At 43.1% G+C, this 26,258-nt stretch overlaps 1 protein-coding gene across 1 annotated transcript in view; it reads left to right on the top strand.

The window, feature by feature from the left end:
• Positions 1–25,973, top strand: part of ABCA2 (ATP binding cassette subfamily A member 2) — a 259,479-nt gene extending 233,506 nt beyond the window's left edge. Inside the window, exons 40-49 of the mRNA XM_082263584.1 lie at positions 3,835–3,955; positions 5,054–5,232; positions 5,498–5,639; positions 10,774–10,908; positions 11,208–11,311; positions 11,968–12,060; positions 12,524–12,626; positions 16,657–16,794; positions 18,894–19,100; positions 25,181–25,973. Coding sequence (XP_082119710.1) covers positions 3,835–3,955; positions 5,054–5,232; positions 5,498–5,639; positions 10,774–10,908; positions 11,208–11,311; positions 11,968–12,060; positions 12,524–12,626; positions 16,657–16,794; positions 18,894–19,100; positions 25,181–25,216 — 1,258 coding nt within the window. The 3' untranslated portion in view covers positions 25,217–25,973. The remainder of the gene's footprint in view (positions 1–3,834; positions 3,956–5,053; positions 5,233–5,497; positions 5,640–10,773; positions 10,909–11,207; positions 11,312–11,967; positions 12,061–12,523; positions 12,627–16,656; positions 16,795–18,893; positions 19,101–25,180) is intronic.
• Positions 25,974–26,258: the final 285 nt, after the last annotated feature.

Here is a 26,258-nt window from a genome sequence, read left to right as displayed (position 1 = left end):
AAGTCATCAGTAAATTTTATATAATCTCATGTTATAACCTAATGTTGACTAACCCTGGTACAGTTCATACTTCTGCACTGCTGTACCCTTAGAAAATTTTAGACCATACCGAATTCGCTCGTAGGAGTTTAGGGAGTACTTATGACACATAGTTCCCATCACCTGCCATGATTTAATTTAGTTTAATTTATGTGTGTTTTTTGTTCATCTCACAAAATTGTTCAGAACACACACAGGAACAGTTTTGTCACAAACTGACCTTTGAGGTATAACAGGCCAAAATATAATGTGGATTATTTATTGATGTAACACAAGGAAATGTTTCAGCAGTTCACAGGCAAGGAATGTTGAACTCAAATGTGGATAGCTGAGTAGTACACCTTCATGATGGACTGCACTTGTCCAAAAAGAAAATACTGTATAATTTTGGTTATTCATTGTCCAATTCAGAAATATATTCCACACTTTTAAATGTTTACTTATTTGGATTTTTGCAGTTTGCAAATGTCTAACCCTGATGAAGGTGCAAACTCATGTTTAATTTCTTGGCTGAAAGCATATGATAGGGAGTAAATTCTAAATCTAGCAGTTGACATACTTATCTTGACACCTTTATACTTCTATTCTTTTGCCATATTGCTACACTTTGATACATTATTTAACTGCTTCCCATCCAAAATACATATACTGTATATACAGTATGACCTGGAAGGGAAGCGGTTATAATAGGATCATGGATAAAGCCGCAGCAACAATCCTGGTATTTTTTTTTTTCTTACAGCTGGTGATCGGCTTTCAAGTACAGCCGAGGCCAAAAGTTTTGAAAATGACACAAATATACATTTTTACAAAGTCTGCTGCATGAGTGTTTTTAGATCTTTTTGTCAGATGTTACTATGGTATATTGAATTATAATTGCAAGCTTTTTTTTAAGTGTTGAAGGCCTTTATTGACAATTACATTAAGTTTATGCAAAGAGTCAATATTTTCAAGACCTCTGCAGTTCGCCCTGGCATGCTGTCAATCAACTTCTGGGCCACAACCTGACTGATGGCAATCCATTCTTGCATAATCAATGCTTGGAGTTTGTCAGAATTTGTGGGGTTTTTGTTGACCCACCTCCTTGAGGATTGACCACAAGTTTTCAGTGTTATTAAAGTGCTTGTTACCTTTCAAACCCCTTATACTTGCAGCCCCTCTGTTTTATCCAGGGATATTGCACTGTATAAGTGTTTTTTTTTATAAACGATGCCTCTAAATACATTTTTTTGCAGCTACATTCAGGCCAGTCACGTGACTCCCGGCCGCTCTGTTACTCCGATTCAGGGCTACAGCGGGAGGGACCAAGATCTCCCTCTTATATCAGCCGGGGAGGTCATGTGGCTGCTTGGCTCCTCCCGCTGTAGCCCTGGATTAGAGTAGCAGAGTGGCCAGGAGTCACGTGACTGGCCTGAATGTAGCTGCAAAAAAGTATTTAGAGGCAAAGTTTATAAAAAACACTTATACAGTGCATTATCTCTGGATAAAACAGAGGGGCTGGCAGTGACAATTATTAATCTTTACTGATAGCTGCAGGAAGGAGGGAGAAAGGAGGGGGCACAGACACAGCGCTGACAGGCAGGTAGGGAGGGAGGGGGACAGAGGAGGACAGGAGAGCTGCGGATGACAGAGGCACGCAGGCGGACCACATTGATCAGGGCTCAGCAGCCATGATTATCATGGTCAGGACACAGAGGGGGACAGAGGAAGTGGCAGGATCAGCCAGGTTGTTTTTACAGCTTAGAGAGGGGCAGATTAGACAGCACAAGCACTGTGCTGTTTAACCAGCGACAAGGGAACAGGGAATCCCTTTTTTTTTTTTTTTTTTTTTTTTTTTTTTTTTTAGGGTTACAAACATTTTAGGGTCTGGGGAGTTTTCTTGCCATAGACCCAAAATTTCGATATTTTGTTCCCTAAGCCACTTGGGTATCATTTTTGCCTTATGGCAAGGTGCTCCATCATGCTGGAAAAGGCATTGTTCATCACCAAACTGTTCTTGGATGGTTGGGAGAAGTCGGATGATGTTTTTGTACCATTCTTTATTCATGGCTGTGTTCTTAGGCAAAATTGTGAGTGAGCCCACTCCCGTGGCTAAAATGCAAACCCCACACATGAATGGTCCCAAGATGCTTTACTGTTGGCATGACACAGAACTGATGGTAGCACTTGCCTTTTCTTCTCCAGACCAGGTTTTTTTTCCGGGACCCCAAACAATCAGAAAGGGGGATCATCAGAGAAAATGATGTGACCCCAGTCCTCAGCAGTCCAATCCCTGTACCTTTTGCAGAATATCAGTTTGTCCCTGATGTTTTTCTTAGAGAGAAGTGGCTTCTTTACTACCCTTCTTGACAGCAGGCCATCCTCCAAAAGTCTTTGCCTCACTGTGTGCAGATGTACTCACACCTGCCTGCTGCCATTCCTGAGCAAGCTCTGCACTGGTGGTGCCCCCATCCCACAGCAGAATCCACTAGGGGCACCACCAACTGTGGGAGACAGTCTGCACTTGCTGGAGTTTCTTGGGCCGCCTTCACAAATGCATTGGAAATGTTTTGCAATTAATTGCAAATCATCTGATCACACTTCATAACATTCTGGAGTATATGCAAATTGTCATCATAAAAACAGAGGCAGCAGAACTTGTGAAAATGAATATTGGTGTCATTCTCAAAACTTTTGGCTATGGCTGTAAAAGTGATTCAAGCGGCTTTACAGCTGCCGATCACTTTTACAGGGCTCAGAAGAGCTCACTATCGTTGCTGCCACTCCGGGGCTCTCCAGTTCCGCCAGGGAGCTGAGGAACGCTGTAAGTAGTTAGAATGTCCGCCCACAGAGAAGATGAAGGAATATCCATTCCCCCATTTCCTCTGTAATGAATGAAGCTGGAAGGGAAGAGAATTTTGTCACTTATGGTTGCAGTGCTGTGCTTTCCTGGATAGTACAGCTAGGGAAGCAGCTGATCAAACAGATCTCAGTTTGATCAGCGGCTTTGAAGGGCCCTGATCTCTCCATAAAGAGTACCTGTCACTGCCCAAAGCTATCACAAGGGGTATTGTTCACCTCTTATGATTGCAATAAATATGAATGAAAAACATTATTTAAAAAAGTGTAAGAAGAAAAAAACAAAAACTAAATTTAACTAAAATGAATAAGTCATAATAAAAAAAAAACAAGCACGTCCACCCTCCCCTACCCCTGTGCTTATGTGCAAATGTTGCATGTAGGTCTGGCATGCATTTGTATATAGTGAGCGCCCCACACACATGAGGCATCACTGCGAACATCACAGTTGGAGCAATAATTCTAGGACCTAGCTCTCACTCTAAACTGATAACCTGTAAAGGCTTTTTTACAGCATCATCTATGGATAATTTTGCATAACGTAGTTTTTCGCCATTTAACAGGCGTGTGCAATTTTAGGTCTACACATGTTGCGTCAAGTAAATAGATACCAGACCTCTTTTATATTTTACAAAAAAAAAAAAATCGGGTATTATATTATGTTTGTGTGCACCAAAATTCAAGTGTATTTTTTCCTGAAAATTTTCATTTGATAAACGGCTGTGCAAATATTGTGCAATATGAAAAATTGCAACAAGCACAATGTTATTCATCTGGACCTTTGTTTTCAGAAAATATCATGTTTGGGGGGGGGGGGGGGGGGGTTCAAAGTAATTTCCTAGCTAATAAAATTCTGGTTTTGACATGTATGTGAGAAATGTCAAAATTGCCCTAAATGACAAGTGGTATATTGTAAGCCAATGCTTATTGGGTCTTTTTTTGTTTATTTTTTTATAGGCGTCTTCCAATCTCCAACAAACCCATTGAAGATGATGATGTAGATGTGGCAAATGAAAGACAGAGAGTTTTGAGAGGAGGGGCTGATAATGACATGTTAAAGATAGAGAATCTAACAAAGGTAACAGTTTGGGATATTTTCAGATGGACAGTTCAGCTAAAGTGTTGTCAATATCATACCCTTTAAAAGGGAAAAAGGGTTCTGGTCATGCACTAATGGCAAAAGGCACAAGAACAGAAGTTACTGGCCACTCATGATGACTTTCATACATAACGTACATAAAAAGCACAGTGCCACCTGCTATTAGACAAAGAACGCTGTTTCATCATTGGCTCTCTGCTGCCGCCTTGAGGATTATAAACGACTTGTCCTACTTCATGTTTGGCGTTAAAGTGGAACTGAACTCAAGAAAGTGATGATCATTTTACTGCCCTGAAAAATGCTTTGTTTTTATTATCAGTGCTGCTCCTGGTACAGCCTCATAGCTTTACAGGTGCATTTCATAAAATTAGAATATCATCAAAAAGATAATTTATTTCTGTAATTCATATCAAAAAGTGAAACTCCTATATTTTATATAGATGTATTAAACACAGAGTAATATATTTCAAATATTTCTTTCTTTTAAATTTGATGATTATGGCTTACAGATAGTGAAAATTCCAAAATCTAGTATTTCAGAAAATTTGAATATTACATAAGACTAGTGATCGACCGATTATCGGCAAAGCCGATATATCGAGGGCCGATATGCACTTTTTACCTGATATATCAGAATGATTTAGCGATATTGCCGATATTTCGGGAAAGTGCTTGTACCGGTTTAGCCCCGCCCCTTGCTCCTGCCTCACTGGCTTTGATTGACAGCAGTGAGGCCAATAGCTCCTGCTGCTGCATATCAGCCACTCAGGAGGGAGAGACACGAGAGATCCTTGGGTCTCGAGCACATCGCTGAATCGGGATCGGACTTAGGTAACTATTGGGGGGGGGGGGGGGGGTGGAGCGGCACACTGAAGGTTTTTTTTATCTTCATGCATAGAATGGCCGATCTCATAGGGAAACCATTGAATTTGACATGTTATGCAATTTGGGGTCAAGTCAGAATCCCATGTCGCAGCAGTGTGAACCGAGCATAAAACTAGAAGTCACCAGACTTTTAGACCCAAACCCTGAATGCAGTTCCAGATTTCACCCAATATATTTTCTCCACTGCTGCAGGTTTACAAGTCTCGGAAGATGGGTCGCATCCTTGCAGTAGACCGCTTGTGCATTGGTGTCCAACCAGGAGAGTGTTTTGGGCTGCTTGGTGTAAATGGAGCTGGAAAGACCACCACATTCAAAATGCTTACAGGGGATGAGAGCACCACCGGAGGAGAAGCTTTTATCAACAGACAAAGGTGCGAGCAGAGGCTTATCTTCTTTAAGTGTAAAGGATTTATTAAAATTGGCCATCTACCCACTTGTAGACACAAAGAAAAAAGCTAAGCAAACAAACTTGTTCTTTAGCTGCTAGATCATCTGTTAGCAGATTAGGCAATGAAAGGTAGAAAATGATTGGTCAGAGAGTTTTCTGATTTACGAGGCTCTTGGTGTTTTGAGTTCTCTTAAGATGTCCATTAATGTCTTATACATGATACCACCTGTTTTTATCATCTTTGGCAGCATCTTGAAAGAACTCCTTCAGGTTCAGCAAAGTATTGGTTACTGTCCACAGTTTGATGCATTGTTTGACGAACTCACAGCCCAGGAACATCTCGAGCTTTACACCCGTCTTAGGGGGATTCCTTGGAAAGATGAGGAAAGGGTGAGTTATATTTAAAGAGTTAGTCTACCAGAAAGTATTTCATTTACAAGTGGTATTTGTTGGGTTGAGTCGCTTGTTGTCTAATTGTGCAGCTTTGGACCTCAGAATGAAGGTCTCCTCTCCACTAGACTCTGTTCATTACTTGAGCTTGTATTCACAAGCTTTAAACTGCTCTGATCAGTCACCCTTTCCATACTGAAATGGGAGTTCCAGGCCCTACTTTTTCAACACCTTATTACATAACATGAGATTTTTTATAATATAAAGTTAGAGAACCAATAGGCAGTGGAACCCCATTGTAATTGAAGGTGTGCAGACATTAGACCTAAAACAAAGATCCCAATTTAAGGCTACTTTGACATTCACTGGTTCACAATGCAGCATTTTTGCTGCACTTCTGCATTCTCGGTTTGCGGTGCGTTTTTTTAAAACGCGTGATTCAAAAACTGCACAAAAATGTTCAGGAGGTGCGTTTTAGAGGCATTTTATGATGCAGTTCCCATTAGCTTCAGTGGGGGGGGGGGGGGGGGGAAGAGTTTTTGGGGCTTTTTTTTAACTGACCAAACATGCTCTAAAAATGCGGAAAGCAGGGTTTTTTTACACCACAATGGAAAACACACCACCCCAGTGTGAACAAACATAGAATTGAAAGGAAAGCATTTTTCTTGAGCTTTTCCAGACACTTTTTTTTTTTTTTTTTTTAACGCAAAAGCACTTAAAAACTCCTCGGTGTGAAGGAGCCTAAGAGGCTCAGTATATGAAAAGGCAAAATAAACTTTTTAGTTGATTTGAAAGGGAGCCTGTCAGCTGTTACCTGGCACATCAAAATACTCCTTTACTGCATTCACTAACATTGGTGTAACCTGCCCTTCTGAAACTGTTCCAAGCATTAAAGCACACATTTATTTGGCATCTGCTTACCTGAATCTATTTAGGTGCAGTCGAAATTCTTAAGCCCTGATGAGTGTTTGGCCCCTGAAACACATTGGATTTATTCTGCTATGAATCGATTTTATCACTAAATCCCCTAGCAATGTTTGTTTTGCACTCTTATTTAATTATACAATATGTATATGGATTCTTAGCTCTGGGTCCTTTGCCTGTTCCCGAGGGGGGGTCCCATTTTGTAGAGTGCTGTTGAACCAGATTCAGTGGGCCCAGTGAATTTCAATGACCCTTAGAAAATCTGAATCCAGCACCCTGTTTTTTCTTGTGCTTGGACCTGGCACGTGCTGGCAGATGCTGGAATACCATAAACAGTGCTGATTCTAGGGTAGGCATGCCACAGTGCCTGATATAGCAGAAGTATGCTATAGTTCCGGACCTGCACTACATCCGGGTACTGGACAACAGCAGCTTACAATGTTGGGGGCCTAGGACAGCTGACAGCCATTAGCAAAGGTTCCCTTTAACATTTCAGCACCCATCAAAAACTAAAAATCAGCCAATAGGTGTACCATGTTTTCCACTTGTTTTGGGACTGGATACTTTAGACAGAGATACCCATTCACTTTTTAAAACATAAATAGTATTTCTCTTTCGTTCATTGACGGACACAGCTCTTGATCTTCTTAACCATTGGGTTATACTGCACCCTTACAGCAGTAGGAGACTAGGCAGAAAAAAGTCTGGCTACGCCTACGGGCAGTCCCAGGGGGTATACTCCCTCCCTCTGCTATAGGTACTCAGGTTTTTCTGCCTAGTTATGAGTAACAACCTAGTTCCTTGCTGGGATCACTGGTCCTGGCAATTTTTTTCTTTTTAGATCAGTGAGGAGGTTCTGTCTGGAGCGGTGCCTGTCTGGTTCCTAGTATGGTAAGTGGCTGTTCCCCTCTCCCTCTGGAGGGTTTTTGGGGTGGACATGGGCCCCTCTATGGAATGGTCAGACCCCTGGGTTCCCCTCGTTCCTGTTAGGCACCCCCCGTCATTGGTCTGGTGGTCCCTGTGGGCCATATTGCCCCCCCCCCCTTCTTCACTGACACTGTGGGGTGGCCTGGTCCACTGCCTGGGGTGGGGGCAGGGTGCTGTGCTGATGAAGGGGGCAGGTGGGGTGCACTGCTGGTGACTGTGGGGGGGCTGTACCTGGAGGGTGCTCTTGCCAGGGGCCCCCTTTCCTGCCTGTCCCATTTTCTGAGACCCTGGGTCCCTGGGAGCCTTGTGGTGCCATGCGGGGCTGCCATTTTCTTGTAGCTTGTGCGCTTAATGCACGACGACCATGTTTGTGTAGTCCGGTGGCCATTTGTCGGTGGTTTGCCATTGAAAATAGCGGCAGCCTTGACAGTGGAGCACTCTGGGTGGCGATTACAGCTGTGGGAACCCCTGGTGCTGACTCCTGGATCTTTTAATTTCCTGTGTGCCGTTCGTGCAGTGCAGATTCTCCTGGTGGCTGTGGTGCCTGGTTTCTGTGGGATGGTGAGTCTGGTAGGGTGCTCTGTGGCTGGCAACCGGGTGGGCTGTTGTCCCTTAGCAGTGTTTTACACTTTTTTGTGGTGTCCCCCTGGTGACTCATGGAATCTTTAGCGCACATTTCCCCACCTGATGCCCTCCAGTTCCCATCCATCCATCGATGCATTGACGGCTGTCCTGGAGTCCTTGGTGTCCCAGGTGGAGGTGGTTTTTGGGCGACGGGCTGGCAAAAAGCATCCCCTGCCTTCCCTTGTCTCATCTAATCCTGATTTGGTCGTCGCAGACGTGGGTCACCCTGCTGGGTCTGCGACCACGTGTTCTGAATTCTCAGATAGTGAGCAGGATTCCTCCACTTCTGCAACCAGGTACAAAAAGGCGCTGGTGGATGCACTGATTGTAGACCTTAAAGATGAGGACTCAGCTGAAGCTGCAGTGGAGGCGCAGGTTCCTTTTGGCATTCTTAAGCCATCCATTGCGGAAAAGGTGTTCCCTTTCCTCTCCTATTATGACAGAATTATCACTAAATAGTGGGGATGACCTTGGGGTCCCTAAGTGATTTTGCTAGGCGATACCCCAATGGTGGGGAGTCCCTTCTTAAGAAGTGGACTGTTCCACCTGTGGTGGACCCTCCAGTTTCCAGATTGAACAAGGCAACCATGATTCCCGTTGAAGAGTCCCCGGCCTTTAAGGACCCGGCTGACAGGAAGGCTGAGGCTGTGGCCCGCAATATGTAGACCTTGGCTGGTTCGGCCAAGACTTCGAGGCAGAAGGGATTCCGGTCATCTTCGTGGCCCCGGACTGGCCCTGCTGGGCTTGGTATGCCAATCTCGTGCAGCTGGTCGCTGACTATCTTTGGAAGCTTCCTCTCAGGGAGGATCTGTTGTCCCGAGGACCAATCTTCCATCCTGCTTTACAGTCGCTGGCTTTGACGGCTTGGCTGTTGAATGCCAGGTGCTGATGGATAGAGGTTTGTCTGAGTCGTTAATTCCAACACTGTTACAAGCTAGGAAATTTACTTCTAGGGAGCTCTACCATCGTACGTGGAAGATGTACATTGCGTGGTGTGAGTCTCTTGGGGTTCATCCTTTCTCTTTTTTTCGATGGCTCAGATCTTGATCTTCCTTCAACGAGGGGTTGAGCAGATACTGGCCTTAAGTACTAACAAGGGTCAGGTGTCAGCCTTAGCGGTCTTCTTGCAACGGCTCTTGGTGCGTACTTTTCTTCAGGTAGTTAGGCACTTGACCCCTCCAGTGTGGCCTCTGTTGCCACTTTGGGCCCTCAGTCCTCCAGAAGCCTCCTTTTGAGAAACTTCGGGAGATTTCCCTGCTTACACTGTCCCAAAAGGTGGCCTTTTTGGTGGTTTTCACCTCTTCATGCAGAGTGTCGGAATTGGCGGCGTTACCCTGTCTTTCACCTTACTTGGTGGTTCACAGTGATAAGGTGGTTCTTCGCCCCTGTCCATCGTACCTTCCTCAGGTTGTCTCTGATTTTCATTTGAATAAAGGCATTGTGTTGCTTTTCCTGTGTCAAATACTTTGGATGTGGTTCGGGCAATTAGGGTGTACCTGGCAGCTACGGAGGAAATCAGACTCACTATTTGTGCTTATGGATGGGCCTCGGAAATGATTGCCCACTTCCTCTGCAACCATTTCCAGATAGATCAGACAGACGGTGATTCAGGTCTATTCCATCAAGGGTCCGGTTCATCCTTTCCCTGTCAAGGTGCACCCTGCTCGGGCGCTTGGCGCCTCCTGGGCCTTCCATGATGCAGGTTTGCAAGGTGGCCACGTGGTCGTCAGTACACACTTTCACAAAGTTCTATAAAGTGGATGTTTTGGAATCTGCGGACGCTTCCTTTGGCCACAAGGTTTTGCAGGCTGCTGTTTAGAGGACCTGGTCCTCTTTAACCGGTTGCCGACTGCGCACAGTATATTTACTGCGGCAGTCAGCCCCGGCCAGGCAGAGTGACGTAGATCTATGTCGCTCGCCTGTCACTGGGATTTGAGCCAATAGTGGGCGAGCGCGCGCCCGCCTCGGCTCGTTCAGGGAGGAGTGCGGGCGCGTGAACTGAGTACCTATAGCAGAGAAAGGGAGTATACCCCCTGGGACTACCCATTGGCATAGCCAGACTTATTTTTCTGCCTAGTGTCCTACTCCTGTAGGGGGCAGTTTAACCGAATGGTTAAGAAGATCAGAAGCTGTGTCCGGCAATTAACATCAGAGAAATTAATTTTACAGTAAGTCAAAAATCCAATTTTTACTATTTACCCTCTGGAAATGATGCATCTTTCAAAAGCCTGTACAAGCGTAGGAAAACAGAATTCGTAAAAAAAATAGCATTTACAAAATTGGTTGCTTTTCTGTGCTCTCCTTTATTATTATAGTCACCACAAATGTGGAGATGTGCTTTAAGTATTTTGAAGTTGAAATGGGAACAGGACCAGAAAACAGAACCATGTGTTGAAATATTGGTATGTGTATTTGCTATCACTCCAGATCGTTCCTTTTTGTTTTCTTACCCAAATCAGCCAGCTGAAATCTGACCAGTTGGTAAAGGCAAAATATTAGTTTTTATACAAAAAGCCTACTATAAAGCTCTGTAGCAATTCATCAATATGGATTCTACCTATTGCCTATTAGGAGAAGCTGGACTTTTTATGGAAGGAGAAATGTAAAATATTGTTTATCAAGGCATAATGCAGTTATTATGATGTTGTATTCTTGGCAGGTGGTGAAGTGGGCACTGGAGAAGCTGGAACTGACTCCATACTCTGACAAGCCAGCAGGAACATACAGCGGAGGGAATAAGAGGAAACTCTCTACTGCCATCGCCCTCATTGGCTACCCATCATTCATCTTTTTGGTAAAATGCACAACTTAAAGTAAATCTGTACTCCACTTTAAATGTTCAATACTACCCAAGAATACACTCCACAAGCTATCCACTTATTACCTGTATTGGTCAGAAAAGGCTCTTCTGCACCTCTCTGATTTAGCTTAATTTTGTTACTGGAATATGACTTTCCCAGACTTCATGGCTCAGCCCTGGCAATTAAAATGCCCATACTCATCACTAAGGTGTCTCATTGGACAGATGAATGGTAACATCCTTTAGTCCCAACAACAAATTGTCATAGTGTCATCTTCTGTTTATTGCTATAGGATGAACCCACAACAGGAATGGATCCCAAGGCTCGCCGATTCCTTTGGAACCTTATCCTGGACATCATCAAGACTGGGCGCTCCCTGGTGTTAACATCACACAGGTATCATAGTGATACAGTTAACAGGAATGTGCCTATGCTTAGTGCTTCCTGAGATGACATTTAAAGGAACCTTTTCATTTGGCAAGGTTTTTGGAAACCGCAGCCAATATGAACTATTCAGCTCACTAGTACATACAGTAACTAGTGAACAAAAACTGCTTTATTCTGTCCCCAGAGACTTAGATCTTCCCCAGCTGGGTGCAGCCATCTCTCCTCTCACAAGGCATAGACTAGGTCAAATCAGCCTGTCAATCACACCTTTCTTTGATGGTCATATGTCACAGGTTTCTGCTTATGTCAGCAGCTAGGATGACTTGTTAGAGGTGGAGGGCTTAGCGGTTGACTTCATAAAAAGTCAGAATGTAGGTAACAGCAGTGTAAAAACCACTTTTGAATGTGACGGCGCTGACCAGTTAGAATCCATCTGGTCCGTCCTGGAAGCACTGATGGGGTGCTTACAGTCCGGCAACACCTGAGGTCAGTACAGCAGGGAGGGAGGTCTGGTGTTCACCTTTTCATTTTTTCTGTAAAGGTGAACTAACCTTTTAACTTCCAGTTGGGTTTACTGGTAAGTACATATTTCAAGTCAAGATTGCTGTCAAACTGGCTCTATTTATATCAGATCCAGCACCATTAACACCCTCTCTTATCCCCAGTATGGAAGAATGTGAAGCCCTGTGTACTCGGCTGGCTATAATGGTCAACGGACGCCTCAAATGTCTCGGCAGCATCCAGCACCTGAAGAACCGGTAAGAATATAGTTCCCAAATAGACCAAGATCTGAAGTGTAACATCACTTTTGTTAGGTGAAAAACAAGGTGATTTATGTACAGTACAATGATTTTAGAAGACTTCATTGCATAGTACTACCTGCTACCAGATCAAACCAACACATGCATTCCATTGCAGAGTGGGGGGGGCTGTCGGCTTTAATCACATGATCAATCCCAGTGTTGTGTAGAGAGAAAAAAAAATGCAGATAATAGTGGTGATCCAGTCACTGAGCAGGAAGTTTAATTTCTAGTGGCAGTCTGTACACAAACATTGTACAAGGCAACCCTGGATTTACCATAAATAATAAGAAAACATCATCTGCAATTTTGTCAGTTTAAAATAAGTACGTGGCTTTGGGTTCAAATGAAAAATGTAATTTGTTTTAGTGAAAGTGACATTTTCCATTAAATATGCCCTCTGTGATTAACAATGTTGCAGGTTTGGTGATGGTTACATGATCACTGTAAGGACAAAATGCAGTGTGAACGTCAAGGAAGTTGTACGGTTTTTCAATAGGAATTTTCCAGAAGCTGTACTCAAAGTAAGTATGAGCAATTCTCACTGTCCCTATCATTGAAAATGTTGCAATAAAGATTATGTAAAAGAGAAACTGCAGTGCCTTGAAAAAGTATTTATACCCCTTGAAATTTTCCACATTTAATCATGTTACAACCAAAAATGAAAATGTATTTTATTGGGATTTTATGTGATAGACCAACACAAAGTGGCACATAATTGTGAAGTGAAAGGAAAATGATAAATGGTTTTCAAACATTTTTTTTACAAATAAATATGTGAAAAGTGTGGCATGCACACTTTTCACAATACTTTATAGAACCACCTTTCACTGCAATTACAGCTGCAAGTCTTTTTTAGGGATGTCTCTACCAGCTTTGCACATCTAGAGAGTGACAATTGCCCATTCTTCTTTGCAAAATAGCTCAAGTTCTGTCAGATTGGACAGCAATTTTCAAGTCTTGCCACAGACTCTTAATTGGATTTTGGTCTGGACTTTGACTGGGCCATTCTAATACTTGAATTTGCTTTTAGCTAAACCATTCCATTGTAGCTCTGGCTGTATGTGTAGGGTCGTTGTCCTGCTGGAAAGTGAACCTCCACCCCAGTCTCAAGTCTTTTGCAGACTCTAACAGGTTTTCTTCTAAAGCCCCGTACACACGTACCGATTGTCGGCCGTAAATATTTGGCCGACGACCGATCGCCCGATTGTAGGCTTGTTAGTATGATGCTTCCGACAGCCGACAGCGCATTTTCGGCCGAACAGAATCTGTTGTGCAGGCAATAAAATTTTTGTTGGCCAACACCAGAACGGCCGATTGTTCGCCAGTCAGTACAGAATTCGGCCGATTAGCAAGACTGAGCATGCTCAGAAAAGAAAAAGCACACGGAAAGTTAACCATCATATGACATCACTTCTGCAGTCAGCTGTTGTTGGCCGACAAAATTCATGTGCAGTCTTTTGCAGTTTTCAGCCGACACGACAGCCCTGGACAAAAGACGGCCGAACGTTCGGCCGACATTCGCTACGTGTGTACGGGGCTTAAGATTGCCCTGTATTTGGCTCCATCCACCTTCCCATCAATTCTGACCAGCTTCCCTGTCCCTCCTGAAGAAAAGCATCCTCACGACATGATGGTGCCACCACTATGTTTCACGGTGGAGACGGTGTATTCAGGATATGTGCAGTGTTAGTTTTCTGCCACACATAGCATTTTACTTTTAGGCAACAAAGTTACATTTTGGTCTCATCTGACCAGAGCACCTTCTTCCACATGTTTGCTGTGTTCCCACATGGTTTCTCCCAAAATGCAAACAGGACGACTTATGGCTTTCTTTCAACAATGGCTTTCTTCTTGTCACTCTTCAACAAAGACCAGATTTGTTGAGTGACTAATAGTTGTCCTGTGGACAGATTCTCCCACCTGAGCCGTCAATCTCTGCAGCTCTTCCAGAGTTACCATGGGCCTCCTGGCTGCTTCTCTGATTAATGCTCTCTTTGCCCGGCCTGTCTGTTTAGGTGGACGGCCATGTCTTTGTAGGTTTGCAGTTGTGCCATACTCTTTCCATTTTCGGATGATGGATTGAACAGCGCTCCGTGAGATGTTCAAAGCTAGGGATATTTTTTTATGACCTTACCCTGCTTTAAACTTCTCCACAACTTTATCTCTGACCTGTCTGGTGTTTTCCTTGGCCTTCATGATGTTGTTTGTTCACTAAGGTTCTCTGACACACCTCTGAGGGCTTCACAGAACAGCTGTATTTATATTGAGATTAAATTACACACAGGTGGACTCTATTTACTAATCGAATTCTGAAGTCAATTGGTTCCACTAGATTTTAGTTAGGGGTAACAGAATAAAGGGGGCTAAATACAAATGCACGCCACACTTTTCAGATATTTATTTGTAAAATTTTGAAACCCATTTATTTTCCTTCAACTTCACAATTATGTGCCACTTTGTGTTGGTCTATCACGTAAAATCCCAATAAAATACATTTACGTTTTTGGTTGTAACATGACAAATGTGGAAAATTTCAAGGTGTATGAATACTTTTTCAAGGCAATGTAATCACACACTTCCTTTTTTTTTTACCTTTACTAGAAAGTAAAAAGCAGTATTATAATTGTTTTAAAGTGACCCTGTGCTTTGTTTATACAGGGCAAACAGGTTCACTTTAACCCCCCACATTCCCAGACAGCACATACCTTTCCTGTTCTACCACTCTGTTCAGCCACTTTGAGGGGGGTGGGCCCTCACCATCCTCACTTACTATGCAAGGCTTTTGGTCCTGCATTGTACTCAATGATGTCTACCTGTCATCAGCCGGAATGCTTTAGAAAAGGTGATTTGGAGAAACCATCACACAGCATAGGAAGATCTCTGGAGCAGGGCAAATAATACACTTTACACCTCTGGACTTTAACAAGCAGTTCAGTTCAGTTCAGCTTTAAAGCACAGGTTTGCTGAAGGGCAGTTTTAATTTTACAATAGGTGTCATTTCCAAATAACTGTGAATAGGCACGGACTGTGTTACAGTCTGCATTGCCTGTAGCAACAAGTCAGACGCTCCCATTTGGTTTCAGTCATTTCTACTAAAAGAAAGGGCTATAAGGGGAAACAAAATGACATAGCATTATATCTACTTGCTCTTATTACAGTTTAATTTAAACATACCAACATCAAACTGTGAGGCTGAGCCAGGTGGTGGTCCAGGCATGTGGGTGGATCCCGACTCCATTGTCGTGATCTTGTCCGAGCCTGGACCGGCTCTATGACATCAGCAGGCAGCGGACTTCAGCCCGCTGTCTGCTGAAAATGGGTAACAGGAGTGCAAAACAAACTGCACTCCTGTGATCAACAGGAGATGTACAGCCAAACAAGATTTGGCTGTACTTCTCCTTTTAAGCTGGCCATACATGGCTCAGTTTTTTTTTTGAGCCAATCTCCCCATCCACACATTTGAGGGAAACTTTCCATAAAGGGGAACGGTCATTCACGAATCAAAATGTAGCTGGTTCCTGCTTAACTGGGCGAATTGGATCCATGTGTGGCCAGCTCTAGACTTTTAAAGTGATACTAAACAGTTTGTTTTACATTGTCCCTTCTCTTTCTGTTTGTTGATGATGGCTCTGTAATGATTTTGATAATACTTAGAATAATTCTAATTATAATTAGAAAAAAAAATCGAAGTACCTTTTTCCTAATCGATATACAGTACAGCTGTCACATGACCCAGATATTTTTCAGCATATCTGTAGGGAAACATAAGCAGGAGGAGCTTCTAGTCCTCTGCTGCTGGTCACATGTTGAAAATATAAAAATACAGCCTTTAGAATACAGGGTAAAAACAAAAAATAATAATAATATTAAACTGGTTCAAATTGTCACAAACATTATTATATTAGAAATTAAATCTTATTATTTTTGTGGCAATAACATGGTGTGGGTGGATTTCTGCCAAATACAGGCTGTGTGTCATATCTCTCCAGCCTGTGTCTTGGAATAAGAGGGAGGTGAAGCCTCCATCAATCAAGATGTAATATCCCACCCCTATTGTGTTTAGCTGATTAGCAGGTATGAAGGAGAAGGGAATGGGCTGTCATTAATTAACCACTGTCAATATGCCTACATGTGTGACACTATAGTCACATGGAATGCTCAGATGTGTTAGGGAGGAAATGCTCAGCATAGAAAGTCACTGAAAACTGAGCATGTGCAGAGCTGCCAACACTGCTCTGCAAAATCCCCAACTGCATTGGGATATGATCAAAAGGGGGGATAGAAAACAGCAGGATCAGCTTTTTTTTTTTTTTTTTTTTGCAGAATACAGAAAACTTAGTGAGTATGAACAGCATATAATACAACATTTGATAGTTTTTTATGACGTGGGTTTAGTGACACTTTAAATTCTAATTTGTTTTCTTCCGTGAGTATTTAGCAGGAAAATTTGATTGCTCTAAGAAATAGCTACCATCATAAATAAAGCTCACTATCACTAATTTTACCTTATTTAACTTAATCCTGGTTTTTACAACACCTTCTTTCCTACAGGAAAGACACCACACAAAAGTGCAGTACCAGCTGAAATCCGAGCAGGTATCCTTGGCACAGGTTTTCAGCAAAATGGAGCAGGTGGTGGACATTCTGGGAATAGAGGATTACTCAGTCAGTCAGACAACCCTGGACAATGTAAGTAAAAATCCCATGTGTGTCCCAAAAACAGTTACATTCAGTTATCAAGGTCATTATATTGGTATTCCTCAGACTAGTCTACACTACCCTGCCAAACTCTGATCCATATTCCAAATGGTCCTGCTTGCCTCTCACATCGGTGACATGTGAACTAAAGATTTTAGAACATTGTACGCCAATGCATTTATTTCCCCATACACAGATCCATAGATGTTTTTTTGAACCCATTTTGCAGATAACAGTCCCAGGTATGGGCCACTACTAACTTACAGGACTGATGTAAATAGCCACTAAAGTCTGGTATACACGGGCCGAATGTCAAGTGACATTCGGCCCACGTCTATGGCAGTCGGTCTGAAAGAAGCCGGCCAAACGGCCGACCGGCTGTTGGACAAGCATGCTGGAAAACCAGCAGGTGACTCGCTCCCGATTAGCCCCTTTAGCCAGTGGCTGAGAGCACTGAACAGAGTGTTCTGGCGGGGGGAGCGATCGCTGAACTAACGTCAGATCGTTAGTACATTGGCTCTGAAAAAAGCGAGTAGTGTGTACCAGGCTTAAGTTAGCAAACCGAATTCTGTATTTGGCAGATTTGGCCATAATAGTCAATAGGCAAATCTCTTGTAGATTAGATCTTCTAAAGTAATGGATGAGAAAGAAACCTTTGCATACAGTGGGGGAAATTATTATTTGATCCCCTGCAGATTTTGTTTCCACCTCCATGCTTGACTGTAGGGATGGTGTTCTTAGAATCATAGTCAGCATTTTTTCTTCCTACAAACACAGCGAGTCGAGATAATGCCAAAGAGCTCAATTTTGGTCTCCTCTGACCACAGCGCTTTCTCCCAATCCTTTTCTGAATCGTTTAGATTTTCATTGGCATAATTGTATATGTGCCTTCTTAAGGAGGGGGACTCGTGTATTCCTACAGTCAAACACAGAGGTGGAAACAATATGCTTTGGGGCTGATTCTCTGCTAAAGGTACAGACCGACTTTGCCGTATTTGAGGGGCCATGTATTTTAAAATCTTAGATAAGAACCTTCTTCCCTCAGCCAGAACACTGAAGATGGGTCTTCCAGCATAACAATGATCCAAAACATACTACCAAGGCTACAAAGGAGTGGCTCAAGAAGAAGCGCATTAAGGTCATTGAGTGGCCTAGCCAGGCTCCAGACCTTAATCCTATAGAAAGTTTATGGAGAGAGCTAAAATTCGGAGTTGCCAAGCGGCAGCCAAGGATTTAGAGAAGATCTGTAAAAAAAAAAAAAAAAAGTGGACCAAAATGCCTCCTGAGATGTGTGCAAACCTGGTAACCAGCTACAAGAAACATCTTACCTCTGTACTTGCCAATAAGGATTTCTAAGTACTAAGTCATGTTTTGCTTGGGGATCAAATACTTATTTTACTCACTAAACTGCAACATTTTATCATGTGCTCTTTTGGAATTTTTGGTTGATATTCTGTCTCTATCATTTTAAATACACCTGTGATAAAAACGATAGATTCTTCATTTCTTTGTAAGTGGGCAAACATACAAAATCTGCAGTGGATCAAATAATTATTTTCCCCACTGTATGTAAGGTGAAGGGGGCATTGTGGCCCCTCATTCTGAAAATACAAGTTGCCTGGCTGTCATGCTAAATCAATAGCTTCAGTAATTTTTAGTCGCTGTCCTGGAACAAGTAAATACCATGAGTTCTAAATTCACCCTGACATTCTTCATCTGTCTACTTCCAGGTTTGCTATATATAAGTAATTAAGTCAGGCATCTAGCATTTCCAGGATGTCAACAGTTGTAGCTCCTGTATTTTTCACAGTATAGGTTCCCCTAGAAGAAAACCTGTGCAGAGAGAATTATGCAAATTGTGCTAGATGGGCTTGGTGTCATTCACTAACCCATGACAAGTAAGAAGATAAAGGCGTCAGAATTGCATCTCTGCATACTCGTTTCAGGCCAGTGACTCCAAGCCCATTACATTCATAAGATCAGCAAGCTAGACAGCCAGATAAATAGCATATACATCATGAGATAGTTTTTATTTCTTTCTCAGCAAAAGTGCCCCTTAATGCTTATGCCATTTATCTTTACCCACTCAGGTGTTTGTTAACTTTGCAAAGAAGCAGAGCGACAACTTAGAGCAGCAGGAGGCCAACCCTGTTTGTGCTGTCCCCTCCCCCATGGAGCGAGTGCTGAGTCTGCTGCGACCCCGGACCACACCCACCGAGCTGCGGGCCCTCGTAGTGGAGGAGCCCGAAGATCTGGAGACGGATGATGAGGGACTCATCAGCTTTGAGGAGGAAAGGGTAAGGGTGGAGACACGTCTAATGATTCCTACTTGTACAGTTATAACCCTGTGCATAAAAAAAAAAAAAGAAGACCAAAAGCAGATTGTGTTAATGATAGCAGCCATTGGCCAGGAACAAGCACACAGGTAGTAGAGTGTCAAGACAACTGATATGCACATGTGACTTCTGGATCAGTGACTTTGTATGGCTATATATACTGAAGGAAAGAAAAGTTCACTTAGCCAAACATACCTGTGTTCACTTTAAAGAGAACCTGTTTTTTCAAAGCTGAGGCGATTCCCCATTTCCATTTGTCCTGGTGAACATAAGATACAAAGAAATACAAAATATTAGTCTTAGAAGAGAATTATTCCAATGGATGTGATTGTTTCAATAACAGTTATCCTGGGGGGGGGGGGGGGGGGGACATTTTCCCTCACTTTGGAAAGATTTAATTTTGCTTCCTGTTGAGTCTCCAGGGCAGAAAGTCAAGGGAAATCTATTAGTGATCGACCGATATCGGTTTTTCTTTGCGGATACTGATATTTTGGCCAATGCATATCGGTAGCGGCCGATATTTTCGTACATTTAAAAAAAATTTCATTTCTTTTTTTTCCTTTGACAGGTATTCTTGTGGAGGGATCTGGGGGGTCTAAAAGACCCCAAACCCCTCCTCTGCACTTAAAAGCATTCAAAACACCAAGTTTGGCTGTTTTAAATGCTGTCATTTTTTTAATCTGGTGCCAGCACCCGGAAGTGATGTCATGACATCACTTCTGGGTTTTTGCATGGAGACCCGATGAGAGCCGAATGTCTTCGGCGGCCGTGCAGGCTGGTTGCCCGGATCCCCCGGTGGGACAGGAGACCCGGGCGAGCCGTGGAAGGCAGCAGGAGTGGGGGGACGTCCCCTCCCACTCCTTGTAATGACAGCCGAGTGGCTTCTCAGCCGCATCGGTTGTCATTACAAGACAGCCGACCATCGGCTATGGATGCCGGTACCAGGGTGATACCTATAGCTGCAGGCATCACTCTGGTACAAGCACTTTCCCAAAATATCGGCAATATCGCTCATCTTGGTGGCCGATTCTGATATATATCGGAGAAAGTGCAGATCGGCCCTCGATATATCGGCTTTGCCGATAATCGGTCAATCCCTAAAATCTATCCCCGCTACTTTAAAGTGATATTAATGTGTGTGTTTTTTAAATAAACATATTCTACTTGCTCTGAGTAGCCCCTTGATCCTCCTTTTCTGGGGTCCCCCAGGAGTTCCTGGCCTCAAAACCCCCGCTAGCAAGCAGCTCCTGAGCAGCACTGTGTGCATCTTTTGCCACACACAGTGCAATTCAGGCCCTGCCCCCCACTCCCTCCTCACTGGATTTGTTTGGCAGCAGCAGGAGCAATGGCTCCTGCTGCTCTCCCTAAGTCCAGTGAGGAGGGAAAGGGATAGCACTGCTGCTCTAGTGCATAGCACTGGCCTGGAGTCAGACTCCAATAAGTACGTGGGGGTTTGGGGGTAGCTGCCCTAAAAAGGATTGTTACCCTATTGCAGAGAATGCATTAAGGTAAAAAATCTTTAGCGTTTACAACCACTTTATATAGGTAGTTTGGACCAAGCATGTCCAAATGAACAAATTTCCTTCACTAAAATACTGTATACGCACCTTCTGTCAGCACTGTATAAACTGTTTGTAACATCAGCTACATACAATATACATGGACTTTCTGAGAGGAGGGGGTGATGTCATGATGTCCACCTCAGCCAATCGGAGAAAGCCGATTATATTTCTTTATAAAAAAAAAAAAAGGCTGTGAATGGCTGAGCAGCGTTTGATTCAATTTTGTTCGAGGAACAGGATGGGAAGTCTCCATACTGCTGCTGGACACAGTACTGTATGTAGCGGACAGTGGACACATATTTTAGGAAGGAAATAGTTTGTTGAACCAGTGTGGTCCAAACTAGCTATTTAAAGTTAAATAAAACCTGGAGTTAGCCTATTTTCTGTTGCTCAACCCCCTGATGATAATTTTCAATAATATCACTATAGACAACAGTAAAATGATCTCAACCAAGCCAGTAGGATTTGTCAATATAAAACATATAACGATTACAAACATATATCTTAAATCAATAAAACCTTCAAATCAAAGCATTGTTAGGTATGTGTACGATCTGGGGCACCTAAACCTCAGTACCATCATTAAAAAAATAAACTCTTCTATTACATAAGCTTTTCTGCAGACAGCCTACCTTAAGGAAGAATTTCATTAAAATAGTCATTAAAGCGGTTCTAAATACTTTTTTTTTACCATAATGCATTCTATGCATTAAAGCAGGGATCTCCAGACTACAGCCCTCCAGCTGTTGTGGAACTACACGTCCCATGAGGCATTGTAAAACTGATATTCACAAACATGGCTAGACATAATGGGAATTGTAGTTCCCGAACAACTGGAGGGTCATAGTTTGGAGGCGCCTGAATTAAGCTAAAAATCATTTTGTGCTGCAGGAGTCCTTAAGCCCCTCCTATTTCTTACCTGAACCAGATCTGATCCAGTGATGTGCACAAGAGCAGTGACTCCCGCCACTGTTTCCCTCCTCATTTGGCAGATTGATAGAAACGGGAACCATTGGCTCCCACTGCTGTCAATCTAATGCTGTAATGAGGGAGCAAGGGGGTTCGACCTAGCTGCCCACTCTGCGTCAATAGATGCAGACAGGGCGGCTCGGGAGCAAGCATGCAAGGGTGCCCCCATGGAAAGCCGGTTTCTGTGAAGGCACTCGCCCAAGAGGAGGGGCCCGGAATGTCTGTGTCAATAGACGCAGACAGGGCTGCTCGGGAGCAAGCATGCAATGGTGCCCCCATGGAAAGCCGGGTTCCAGGAGGGCACTCGCCCACGAGGAGGGGCCTGGATTGCCGGCAGGGGACCTCAGAAGAAGAGGATCAGGGCTGCTGATCAGGTAAGTATAACATCTTTTTTATATTTAATTTAAAAAAAAAAAGAAAAGGTTTAATATCACTTCAACTAAATGATAACCAGAAATTGTTGAAACAATCATTTTGATCAGGAGTATGTGTTGTGCAATTTAGCATATAGAGTGCAGGGGTCTGGAGTATAAAGTGTGCATTATAGTTCAGGTGCCAGGTTTAGGTAAAGCAAAAAATGCAGGACTTGGGAGCGCGCGGGGGGGGGGGGGGGCGTTAGCGATAGTCCATAAAAGGTGTAAAGTGCAGGGGTAAGGTGAGCATAACGCACAGACCATGGGGGGTTGGGAGTGAGTAACACAAAAAGCGCAGGGCCTATGAGTGTATAACAAACAGAGCAAAGGGGTTGGGTGTGCAGAAGGTGTAGGGAAGCAGGAATATGTGACGCACAGAATAGGGGTCGAGAGTGCATGAGGCGCATGGGTTCAGGAGTGTATAACATAGAGCACAGAGGTCGGGGACTGGATAACGCATAGAGTGCAGCAGTTGGGAGTGTGTAATGTGCAGAAGGATAGGATTCCCTGAGGCACAAAGTGCAGGGGTTGGAAGTGCATAAAGCACGGGGTCAGGATTATGGAATGCACAAAGCTTAGGGGTCAGATGTGTGTAAAGAACAAAGCGTGTATATCAGAATAGGAGCATATTGCCTCCGTATGGGATTGAAAAAGCTGGTGGCTGCAGTGCAAGTTGCACTGCAGTGCCAAAACTTAAAGGATAAGTTCACTTTTTTGAAAAAAAAAAAAAAACGAATGCAAACTTTTCGGCAGGTTTGCTTATAAAGCATTACACTAGCGATCAGCAGATCGCTGGCGCAATGCAGGTCTCCAACAGATCTGCCAGTGTATCTGCTTCCCCATATATCCCATACGGGTAAACAGATACAATCTGACAAGTAGCATTAATGAACTGCCACAGTGCCTACAGCGCCATGGTAGTTTATTGAAAACTACCGGACCTTGTAGTTTTCCATGCACAGAGCCCTGTCAATCAGTGACCCGGCCGGGTGAGCGGAGTTCTCCTCGGCCACGTTTTTTTTTTTTAATTGTGACAGCTAGCGGGAAGGAAGAGGAACCACGCTAGCTGTCACATCGGGGATCGGGGAGGTCTGTTTGTAACCTGTTACACCCATATTCAGGGTGTAACATTCAAAATGTTATGAAAGGTGAACCTATTCTTTAAGAAACAAAAAAATAAATAAATAAAATCAGTCACAGCAAAGTACAGATTCATGTCCCATACCCACTCATGTAAGTTGAAGGATAAGAGCTCCAGAGTTCACACATTCAAAAACACATCAGCTCTTAGATTTTAAATCTCAACAGGTTCCGTTCATAACCCTTTCACTTAAGCCCTCATTCAGAGTGAATGCAGCTTTGAAATCGCACGATTTCAAAGCTGCATTTTAGTGCGACTTGAAAGACAACTGTGCGGCTTTATGCACAGATTTCTATTGAAGTCGCACCCGAAATCGGCAATTTTCAAACCAGTGCCATTGCTGTTAATAGGCTGTGGCTTGTCATGCGATTTAACCTGTCAAATTGTTCCAATGTGAACGAGGGCTTAGCTGATCTCCAGCTTTTAGTGACATTTAAATAATTAGTTTGGACCAAGCTGGTCCAAACAAACTATTTCCTTCACTAACGGGAGCAGCAGCAGCTGAATAAGCTGCATGTGGCCTCAGCTACATAAAGAGTACAGTGTAGTGTTCTGGCAGCCTATGCAGCTCCCGGAACAAAAAATGAGTCAGGCTCAGCCATTCACAATAAGCTTTGTATTCTTTGAATGAATACAATGCTTTGATTGGCTGAGACAGAGAAGGTGCAAATACAAAGCTTGCTGCGATTGGCCGAGGAGCACTTAGCCTGACTCGATTTTGTTTCGGGAGCAGGATGGGAATTCCCTGTCCCACTGCCAGAACAGTGCTATATACTGTATGTAGCTGAGGCTACATGTTTCATTTTTTTTTACATAACTGCACTTGTGTATTTTATACAACATACACACCAAATCATACGTAAAAAATAATATATACAAAAAATGAATTCTAAAGGAGCAACTCTACCCTGGGATATTCTACACAGTATTACATAATTAAATTCAGAGCTGCGTTGGAATTAATAAGTGCTATATGACTGTAAAAGCTATAAATAAAAAGAATATAGAGAAAAATATAAGTCCATAAAATAATATTCATGAAAAATGAGAATATCCTGTGAAGTTCTATCACCAGATAAAGAATAACCTCTTTTATCTCTCTAGACAGGTCATACAGGCTCGGGACAAACATCCAATCATAGATCTTTAGAAAGCTGCTCAAAACTCACTTCCAGGGGACCAGTGCTCCCATAATGGCTCTCCACCAAACATCTTCTCATTAATTGTATGAAGGAACATAGAAGACAAAACGTTCCAATAGCATAAAATCCTTTAAATAGTTTATTAAAGTCGCACTTACATCCAGTAGAAGTTAACAGCGCTAAACAGACGTTTCCTCGCCGGCAGTAAACCAAAACACCCGCACTTCCTGGATTGAAGACACAATGGCGTCAGCATGTAGCTCTTCCCTACGCGTTTCATCAAATGCTTTAACCCAGTGGTCCTCAAACCTGGCCTACAGGGCCCACTAACAGGCCAGATTTTAGGTATTACCTTGGGGAGATGCAGACTAGAGTACTGCAATCACTGAGCAGCAAATTATATCACCTGGGATGTAATTTAGTTATCTTGCAAATCTGGCCTGTTAGTGGGCCCTGTAGGCCAGGGTTGAGGACCACTGCTTTAACCCTCTTGCAGGTTTTTATTGCTGTGCCCCCATTGGGAGAGTTATCTTGTATTTGTGTTGGTGACCGTTGTCCCCAGAAGAAGTGAGGGCAAAATCTTCCAATGGGGTCACCTGCTTTGGGGACATTAACCCTCAATTTGAGTAAATTCCTAAAAAAAAAAAAAAAAAAAGCTGTGGTTTTATTCATTTCCTACTATTAAACGTAAAAAAAAACATTTTTGCTATACATAAACTTTAATGTTACTTGGTCATTTTAGGACTAATTGTTCTTTAACTAGTGCTAGGCACAGGTGACCTAATCTAACAATTGTCTTTTTTTTTTCCCCTAGGCTCAGTTATCTTTCAACACAGATACTCTTTGCTAAGAAGGGAACCCTTTCTGCTCTTCACAACCACCCAATACGCTGCAGACCACTGCCCATTTTTACAACCGCCCCAAAGCAAGCCTGGGGTAGCGGGTTATAGGAATGATGTACTGGACGGTCGTGCTTGTAACATACACATGCTGACCTGGTCTTGGATGCCTGCGATACCACTGACCATGCAATGGGGGGCTCTGTTCTGAAACGGACTGATAGAGCAGGCTCCCACAGCTGCTTGAAAAACTAAACTGGGGGCTGCAATACTGCCACGGACTGAGGCCCCTGCTCCTGAAGATGGCCGACACTCCAGTCGCTGTCGGTTGTTACCGAACTGATAAGACTCGCCTTAGCAGAGGATTATTCTACACGACCATGTTTTGGGAATGTATAATAAAGTCGTACTGTGGCCTCCTCAACGCACTATTATTTTCAGGACATGGCAGCAGACATGGTGCTCTGCTCTGTGGGCATTACATTAGTTTTTTGTTGTGAATTTTGTTTTGTTTTTTTGCTACTTCCTGTGCTGACTCCGCCCCATCTCCGTGTGCAATATTATGTGCCAACCATTGTATATAGTGTCACTGCAGAGAGTGCTCACAGCCAGCAGAAACCCTTGTGAGCATTTTAGGAACTGCACTGCCAAAAAAAGAGAAAACAATATTATTAATAATGAGAGATGTATGTGTGTGTATAATGCTTTATTTTGTGTTTTCCTTTTTCAAAAATTGCAAATGAAAAATGACCAAATATGTGCATTTTATTTGGGGTTTGTTTTCTGTTTTTATTTTAACAATATATAATAACTGTGTGTATATATAGCAACTGGCTTGGGAGTACAAACAAATGGCAACCACCCAACCTTTGAATGGCCTTTGCAACAAGGAGCACATGGAAGGGCGACACATGTCAAAAAAACAACAAATATAAATTCCCAGCTCACCAGCCAGCCTGCAACAAACCAAATTGTCCTGTCTAACAGTTCACATTAAAACCAGGGTTTTAGTTTGCACACATTTGCAAATACAAGCATTAGCTGCAGCTGCTA

The sequence above is a fragment of the Pelophylax lessonae genome, assembly GCF_965119305.1.
Source record: "Pelophylax lessonae genome assembly, chromosome: 7".
NCBI lineage: Eukaryota > Metazoa > Chordata > Amphibia > Anura > Ranidae > Pelophylax > Pelophylax lessonae.
Note: the sequence above shows the minus strand (reverse complement) of the source record. Positions and strands in the feature narration are given on the sequence as shown.